General features: G+C 39.0%; 1 protein-coding gene across 1 annotated transcript; it reads right to left on the bottom strand.

The window, feature by feature from the left end:
• Positions 1-273: 273 nt before the first annotated feature.
• Positions 274-8,234, bottom strand: LOC124258812 (sodium-dependent proline transporter-like). Its single transcript, XM_046692906.1, has 9 exons — positions 8,114-8,234; positions 6,082-6,185; positions 5,495-5,619; positions 4,707-4,819; positions 4,370-4,501; positions 3,825-3,924; positions 2,623-2,723; positions 1,568-1,741; positions 274-375 (listed from the first exon to the last, which is right to left on the bottom strand). The coding sequence occupies exons 2-9, from the start codon at positions 6,129-6,131 to the stop codon at positions 319-321; spliced, it is 852 nt and encodes a 283-aa protein (XP_046548862.1). The 5' UTR covers positions 6,132-6,185; positions 8,114-8,234; the 3' UTR covers positions 274-318.
• Positions 8,235-9,123: the final 889 nt, after the last annotated feature.

Below are 9,123 nucleotides of genomic sequence, written 5' to 3'. Positions count from 1 at the left end.
ATAAATTCTTTTTGTCAACTACTTCAACTAGAACAGTCCATTTTTAGATCATAGGGGTGCCACTAGTTCACCATTGCGTAATCAACAGTCAACAGACCATGACATGTTGTTTTAAAACTAGGCGAAATGGGATGTAGGCGAAATGAGAACATACCGCTTTATCAATCGATTAATGCGTTGCTGTATAATTTGATACTTATATAACAGGTTACTGTTGGGTGTGTTATATCATTGTCACAATAATGGTTTTAGAAAAAAATTTGTGATGATGGCCTTGCTGGAAGTTTTAAAGGTGGTCGTGCTGTTTGTTGATCCTCCTCATCTGGAGTTTGCAGGACGCCAATCAGCATCAGGCCTCAAGGCAATCTTTATACTCTGTGGAAGGAAACAAATTAGTAAAGGCATTATCAACATTAATGTTTTGACAGGTGCTGGAGAGAATATTCTACGATACATACTTTCACATTCTTTATCCAGAAATGTTGACTGAGTACCAGACTAATGTTTGGGCTGAACATGAAATCTGACTCCACTGTGCAAAAGAATGTTTGAGTATTGTTCTACCACACTGTTAGCAATTTTCCAGCACGATCACGGCTGGGGACAACACATATGCCATATAGCGATGAAACAAAGTACTTGGGTTGAACGTCGAGCTTGAGAATATTTCGCTCATATGACGACGTGCATGCGTGTGTGTATGTGCGGCTACTTGTACTAGCCCAGACTTAAATCATCTCAAAGATATTTTATGCTTTTTCATGTGTGTTGAATATGTCTAATCTGTTGATCATAAAGTTTATGCTGAGATACGTAAAAGGGTATGATACCCATGGAAAAGCTTAAATCAGCCATCGTATTAAATGTCTCAAAATATATAGTTGGCATGACCACCCGAAGATCGACAGGACTGGATATTATTTGTAAATTGTTATGACATGCTGTTTGATTCCCAGTTTAATTCCTCTAAATGATTATCTTATCTCATCCCGACCCCAACCACCGTCTGCGACAGCCGTCCTGGATTTGCTTTTGAGACGACCCCTCCTACCTGTTTATTTTTATAGTGATAGTGAGACTCCATGGTAGCTACATCCTTCATAGTTTCAGTATTCAAATTCCTATTTTTTTACATCAGCTATCGTTTATAATGAAGCCAAGTTTAATTTCAAAATGGACATTTACAAATTGTCCTTTGTAATATAATATCATCGCACACTAATTTGCATAAACCCATGGTCTGTTCGAAATAAGTCGTTTGATCTCTCCTCAGTAAAGTCCTTTTTCTACGTTTCCTATCTCCCTACCACTGAGACTGTAGTTATGCCGAACTTAGTTTAACAGATATTTCACACTTACACATATTAACTGCATACATAAATTGTACATATCAATGCGAAAAAAATGTTTTTTCTATTTCCGACAGTATTTTTCGTGAGTTGGCGCCTTATATTTTTGGAACCATCTCATAGAACATTATCCCAAATAACACCCTACCCCTTTAAGGTCAACCTAACATATCTGGAAGAAGTACGCGGAAGAGCCGAATATGAAGAAGCACACATACCTTCTTCAGGGAATTGGTCGTCATGTGCTTCCTGACAGTCATGACCATGTAGACTGGTATCGGTAGAAGGGGCAGCACTGCAATGATCCAGCCGATTGTAGAGGCGTAGCTAGGAAACACGTACTTGCCATAGGTTGGTGGCTGGTAGCGGAGAAGTGTCAGGATGAAAGCTGTCTGAACGTAAAATGAAGAGGCAACGTTGATAAGAAGAGGTCTCTATATAATTGACGTATGTTCATGTTATGGTCGATAACGTACAATCTGTAACACATGCATCTAGTTTCTGTTGAAACTAGAAGGGATTTGTCACTTGCATACATTTAGATGAGGTTATATATTGTAGGTTTAAAATACTCATAGCACCGACATGTTTCAGGATGTTTCTTATGAAGATAGATCCGAACTGCGAGTTTTACGATTATTGAGGAATTAATTCATATTATGATTGATACCCTCGGATGGAAGGAAAGATTGTTTAGGTATAAGCGCTGGATACAACCCTCCGGTTTAGGTCTGGATATCTGGGATGTTCTGGTATCTTATTAAGTCATCGGGACATGTGGACGTTGTTGATTTTCGTTCTGACTTCGAGGTAGATGTTTTAATGTGTCGGGAAGAGACGTAACCTTCGTTGGTGTTGCTTCTGTTGTACACTTAAGGTCTTTCAGGGCCTTTGGAAGAGTTCCTGCCTTTGGCTTTCATACAGTTTCAGAAGTGTAGAGCTGATGAAGTATGTTTGTTTGCTGCTTCCTTCTTGTGGGGACAAATGTTGTGGTGGGAGGTATTTCATTTGAAAGGGACACACATTGCAAATGGTGCTGCTTTAGGCTTGGTGTTGGCAGGACATATACTGATTGGATGTTGCTGTAAATTTGGCCTCCCAGCTACGGTGGGTAGGGGATGAGTCTGGGTAAATATGTGACGAATGGTGTTACTGTCACACTTCATACACTAAAGGAATATGGCCATGAGATGAAGAATGTCTTGTGGATCATCATGTACAGTATGCAGTGTGTTCATACCTCGATAACACTGTTGAACAGTATTGTACTTACTATTAAGATTGTTGGTGTTACGAATGCCCAGAGGATCTTTACAGGCATCGCCAGTTGCTTCCCAAACATCATCTTAGCGTCGCTACTGATCCGATTTATACCTGACACAAACAAATGCTCACTTTGATGATGAAAATCCAGCTGCTCAGCGATGTGATTGTAGAATATGTTTCATTTGTTCGATGTATATAGTCGCACTCAGCAATAATTTAGCACATTAAGGTGCCCTTTAAATAATCAAATTTGGACCTGACAATCCAGTGACTGATATCTTGAATGCTCAACGCCATCAAACTAGGACACCAAGGTAACCACACGATCGAGTATGTCTCCCGGCCTAGTTTACCTTGGACCCTAACCGGGATACCCATCGGCCTTGCCATTCCAAATTAGAAAATTTCACGAATTCAACGCCACAGGCTCGATAATTGGTGCCCAGCCACCGGAAGCCGGATCACCGACCAGACATATAATTTTAAGAACCTACCTGACATATGATTCATTCATTAGATATATCACTTTTTCACAATGTCTAAAAAACACATGTTACATTTAAATTGGCCATAGACATTTTTCACAATGTTATTAAATATACAGTGCTCGTACATATGCTTCGTACAGGTCACATCTAAACTGCCAAATAGCAAAATAACGATGCATCGATGGTTCGATGAAATCATAAATAAATAATAAACTAATGAATAAATTCAACAAAAGTACTCATAAAAGTTGTCAAACGTTTCAATTTCCACATTTTCGTGCGATCATGTAATGTAAGTCGTCACCCCGATCTTCACGATGGTACACGATGTTTAATGCGACAATATATGCATGAGACTTTATTGGTCACAGGTAGCAACCTTGCACGATACGTCTACAAAGTTTCATATTTTACGTATGGGGTTCAATAACTTTCTTAACACGTTCAGAACAGCACGATTTTACATAAAGCTGAATGTTTTGGTTCTTTGCTGTAATATGATCGGCTGCCTAAGGTCACGTGTATGATATTGACCCATCACGAACCTTATATATAAAACGTCGATTCTTACAACTGCCAACTCGATCTCATGGCAGTAAAACCTTCTGCAGCTAGGTGGCACGTATTGAATGTGTGAGAAAAAACAACAACATCAGAATTATCTTTCCATGCCGATATATGCTTCATGGTTTGCATGCAAATAATGTTTTGCCATACACACCGTAGATCCATGCCACGGCGACACACTCCAGTGTACATATCACCATTGGTCCAAGGGAGAATATATACCAGTCCACCAGCTGAAACATGTACGGCCCTCCCTGCAAACAAAGCAGGTCTGTATTCTTTTGTGGCCTCTACATATGAAATGGTCACACTTTTGTCTTGAACCGCTGACATTACATCTCACATTGAGCGAAGACTAACAGTTATGTGGAGATCTCTTTTCGCAAAGGATTCCTAGACAAGAAAGCCTATTTGGGAAGTTACTATTACTACCACTGATCCGTGAAGTTCCGAGCAAAAGATATGCAGTCATCACATAAGTGGTCAGTTGAATTATGTTCGCATTATCAAAAAGACATGTGCCATAAATCTTCCCAGAAAACAAGTCACAAATTCCATGAATGAATACGAATATCACAGACGTCTGAAGCATTTTGTGACCTTTGTTAGTAAATACACAATCACAGTATTTGCATGCAGCTGTGCAACTATGGCTGTTACATTTGAGGAGAAATTCTATCTTCTAATTTGTATATTCACCTGTGTGCAGAATATGATTCCAAGAAGAAATGCGATGAGGCAGTATCCTCCAGTTACAAGGATCCTCTTTTTGCCCAGCTGCTGTGGATACTGATCAACCAGAGCAGTAATAACGACTTCAACACCCATGAACTGAAAGAAACATCAGTTCATTGGACACTTTGCGGATTACAATGACATGTTTTACATCAGTCTAAATATCATTGTACAGTTGAATTTTAGTTTGGAAATGCTCAGTGCTGGTTACAAATTGTCGTTGGTTGGGAGTTGGTTAGTTTCCTGAGGCCGTCTTTATTATTCAATATCAAACACTTCCATGGATACACGCAGACAGTACCTGTGAATCCAGACCAACTGTTAGCAACATCAGAAAGAACAGGAATGACCACAGCTGAGGAAGAGGAAGTTGTGCCAGGGTTTCTGGATAGGTTACAAATCCCAAACCTGGACCTTAAATGAAAACTGTTGATTTATTACCCTCTCCAGAAAATATCATACAGATCTCTATGATAACAATGTAATCATCTATAAATGGAAAGACGATTTTGACTGAATACACATCTGACCAATACTGCTTAGAATAGTAAACATTAGCTCACTCTGGCAGTAAGTGGGTATGATGAGACGTATGTCAGCATTAATATACATGTATTCATGTATAACTTTATGCATAAAATCATTCAGTATTTGACACATATAAAGCAATGATTCCCAAGTATAGTAGTCAAGGATGTCATTGAATAGAGTAACGTTTGGAACTGTTTGCAATAACTGTAATTCGTTTTAAATAGAGGAGTCACGGTTCCACCAAATAATTAAAAGGTGATAATGTGTAGTAAAATTCACAAAGACCTTTACATAACCAAAAGAAAGTTCTTCTGTAAGCAGTGTCGATTGTGCAATTCCACTATATTAAGATGATGTGCATGTGAATCACCATCAACTAGCAACGGCAACCTGCCCAACTGCGACATCCATCACATACACTTTCAAACGCCTAGAGCACAGGAACATATGGTAGAAGTCAAATTGAAATGACATTGGCCAGCATGTTAAAATGTTGTATCTTGTCTCAAGGCAACATCAATCTCAGCGCTACTTCCAGCTACACTTACTACTACCTACCACTTGATACAACGGTTTCAATTGGAACACCCGTTTTCTGTGACATGACCCCGAGGGTAGCAAACGTCACGAGGCCAGAGAAGATACTGGTTCCTTCTGAGACTATTGTCAGTATGAGGCAATCTCTGTGAATATAAGCATACATATCTCCAAATTTTCAAGTTCATGATTACATACCTACTTACATTGTTGCGGCTAAAGGTTTCGTTAACAGGTCCCAGGCTTTGTCTTGGGGAGATATCTGTATGTTCATTTTCGTCACGATATGGCTGAGATGTTGCCGATGTGACGTTAAATATTAACTCACTCAGTCGCTGTATGTTCATTTCAGGCGGAAATGAATTATAAAAAATGAAATTAACGTCTGGGTCTGTGCATGTTAATACATAGAATCGGTAAGTGAAATGCTTCTAAAATTTCTCAGTTCCGTTATTAGTCCGAGATATTCTAGAGAAGGCTTATAAATCATATTTCCAGAAAAGTAGTATTTCCAAAGCTGTGTGAAGCTGGTTTTAGTAACGCGGCATTGACCTTTGCTCGTATCAGAGCTCTACTTTGTAGTGTAATTGCAAGAGACAGCTACCCACCTGAGACATGGTTCATTGAAGTGTTTGTAGCTCGCAGCAGTACCAATCATCCCAAAGCCTGGTCCCAGTGAATAAAACACTTGCAAACATGCTTCCAGCCACACCTGTAAGGATCAAGTTTTGTGGACGATTTGTATATGTGTCCACCTTTGCCGGAAATATGATCCAGAACTAAGTTGTGAAGGGAGCGAATTCCTTGCTATTGTATTTTGTCACCACTTTTCTCTCCGTCCTCAGATAAAACATCAATATTTCCAAAAGCGGCTCCATCACTCATCACGCCAAAGGTTCAATTCCTAACATGGATACATATTATGTGAAGCCCATTTCTGGTGTCCTCCGAAATGATATTGCTGGAGAATTGCTAAAAGAAGCGTAAATCCCGGCTCACCCACTGATTACGACTCCATCAATTTATATATGTTAAATTCTGTTCATGGGGCTTTGCCTGGCGCCTTCACAAATTCACCGATTCATAGGTTATATGTGGAGGCTAAGTGGCAAGAAGATAATAATAATACAACTTCGAGATTACCAGATAGTTCCATTTTCACAGTTGAAGCTAAAACTGTAAGCTCTAAAATATGTCAAAAACCTGTCTAAATATGGAGAGTTCAAAATATTTTCAGATACTCTTTTGTGCATGACATTCACTATTAACTGAAATGATTGGTTAAGATGGTCACTAAGATATCTTTGTATTTGGTAGGTTAACCAGCCGTCTTGGAATCACCGGTAACCCAAACGATGGTACTACTGCTGAGGTAGCAATCAACATATCTGTGATGCCACCTCTGATAACCTTACAGTGATTGTCTTTTAAGCAGCTTGCAACAAGCCTGGCGGTTTACAATAGTCAATGGTCATCATGTAAAATGCTGGTCTTCGTGTGGCTTGGGATATAACGTGAGATAAGAGGTAAACGTTTACTCCTATTATATACCTGAGAGAAACATGCTGGAAAATTCTAGATTGAAACAGACAATTCTGGAACAAGCCTTGTAGTGTTTTCTACATCTTTCTACATTGTTACAACACTGAAGATGCTTTAGGGTTGTAGCCGAAGTCTATTTACGGCAGATCACTGTCACTTACTGATAAAAAAAAATAACACTGCCATACAGCACCACATGCAATAAAACTATTCGTTACAGTACTTTGACTCTCAATCCAGGCTTGAAAAAACCCGATGCCGCATTGGCCAGATAAGATCGATGTACTCAAGAATATTTATTGAAGGTGATGGTCCTCCTGTTTACATTCCTTGTGTCCTACTTGACTGCATTGTGTTTGTCATCACAAGGGATCAATCTATCAAATCATCATCTAAGAAGTATATTTTTAATGGCAGCAGTTTTAGTTAAAATATTGTTTTAAGGCAACTGTCTAGATAATTGTCGGTGTACAAAGTACCAGTATGTTACTTTATGTAGGTAGTATATGATCATTAACTGGGATTGTTCGTGGCAGTGCCCTTGATCGGGGGTTGAAGTGCAGTAAGAGTATTGTCCCCTGATATTGTACATGAGACCGTGTTACTCGCAGTATTGCATTGTTTCAATAGTAAAGGTACTGTAAGTTCCCATGGCCATTAGAATGGTGATCTGCCTTGCGCCGCTAGCAATCTCTAGCCAGTGTATATATTATGTCTTTCTGCATTGTGATATTATTTTTTATGATAACATTCTAGTTTTAGCAAACAATCGGTAAATCTTTGACATTGTAGTTTTGGTCTTTGGTTTTGGTTTTTTACTGTCCTTTTGTCAACAGTTGAGTTTTATTGATACATATCTTTCAAAGTCAAGACATTGCTGAAATACTGCTGATGCCTTTAAACTTTAACTCGCTTACTCTCTTCAAATATTGCCGACAAGAAGAATAATCAGATAAAACGCTATTATCAGAGTATTAATGTCTCGGTTCTAGAAGTGTCTTTCCTATTGCCTTTTCTGAAGTGGTTATGTTACCTCTCATTGAAGAATTGTTCTGAAGTTAGAATTCCCTGCGCTTAATTTTGTAGTTTATAACACACCTGTATATCAAGCAGTTTGCTGAAGTCCGGTATGACATAGAAGTGTAAGCCATCTACAGCACCTGGTTGCAGCAGTGTTGGGATGAAGATGGAGACTAGGAGGATGTACGGCAAAAGTGCAGTCACATAAACAGCCTGTGGTCAGGGAAAATATCTTCTGGTTACATGATTACATGTAATGACGGTCTTGTAACTTGGAGTAAGATGGATTCTGACTAAATAATAAGCTGTGGCAATGGTTACACATATTTACACACGGAACCGTAGAAATGTAAGCAATTACACCATGTCAGTGATAAAAACCCTGCTAACAACACTTTTCGTTGTTTTCGGAAATATCATCCAAATATGGATGAGTTTCTGTAAGCAATGTGATGCTTTATGAAACGTTTGTCGATAAAACATGCTCTTTGGTAAAAAAATGGTAAGAATGACCTGTTGGCATGTTGTTCATAATAAAGTGAAAGGTAACTCGTGGCATTTTGCATGTTAGCAATCACAAGTGGTACTCGCTTGGGAATTACCTTACCAGCTGACTTGATTCCACGTACAAGACATAGAAATATTATTATATATGAAACAAACAGACATCCAACTATGTGCCACTGTACAGATCCCACATCCTCCAAGCCTGTTGAGACACTCAGTACATTGTACCTAAAAACAAACATGGTGAGTGAGACTGGTTGTCAAACCCCAAACGGATATCGGGTAACATAAGTCAAATATCAAAGAAGGTTATGTGATCAGTTTAATGGGGTATACTGTGTCTTTTGGCTTTCTTCAAATGATAAGATAAGTGCAGTACATGTAAGTAGAACATCCCCTTTGAGCAACTTCAAGAAAACTCTGCTCGATGAAGTGCTTTGAAAAAATACAGTTTATGGACGGTTGGTTATGCCTATTGAAGCGCGAGACGCGGGCGAGCTGATGCCCTTCTTAAACAACGCGATTTATCTAATTTCCCAGTGTGGACGAGATACTTATCAGAAAACAGTTGTCCTGCCAAC

Source organism: Haliotis rubra, unplaced genomic scaffold (genome assembly GCF_003918875.1).
Source record: "Haliotis rubra isolate DU_JTF1 unplaced genomic scaffold, ASM391887v1 Scf1177, whole genome shotgun sequence".
Taxonomy (NCBI): domain Eukaryota; kingdom Metazoa; phylum Mollusca; class Gastropoda; order Lepetellida; family Haliotidae; genus Haliotis; species Haliotis rubra.
The sequence above is the reverse complement of the archived record's forward strand: the minus strand, read 5'-3'. Positions and strand labels throughout refer to the sequence as shown.

Bases quoted from the DNA above. Each gene is read 5' to 3' on its own strand.
- LOC124258812 (XM_046692906.1), bottom strand. From the start codon at position 6,131: ATGATTGGTACTGCTGCGAGCTACAAACACTTCAATGAACCATGTCTC. The intron at 5,620-6,081 runs GTGGGTAGCTGT...TTATATTCACAG, and splicing joins TTCAATGAACCATGTCTCAG to AGATTGCCTCATACTGACAA. The intron at 2,724-3,824 runs GTGTGTATGGCA...TGTTTGTGTCAG, and splicing joins CGCCGTGGCATGGATCTACG to GTATAAATCGGATCAGTAGC.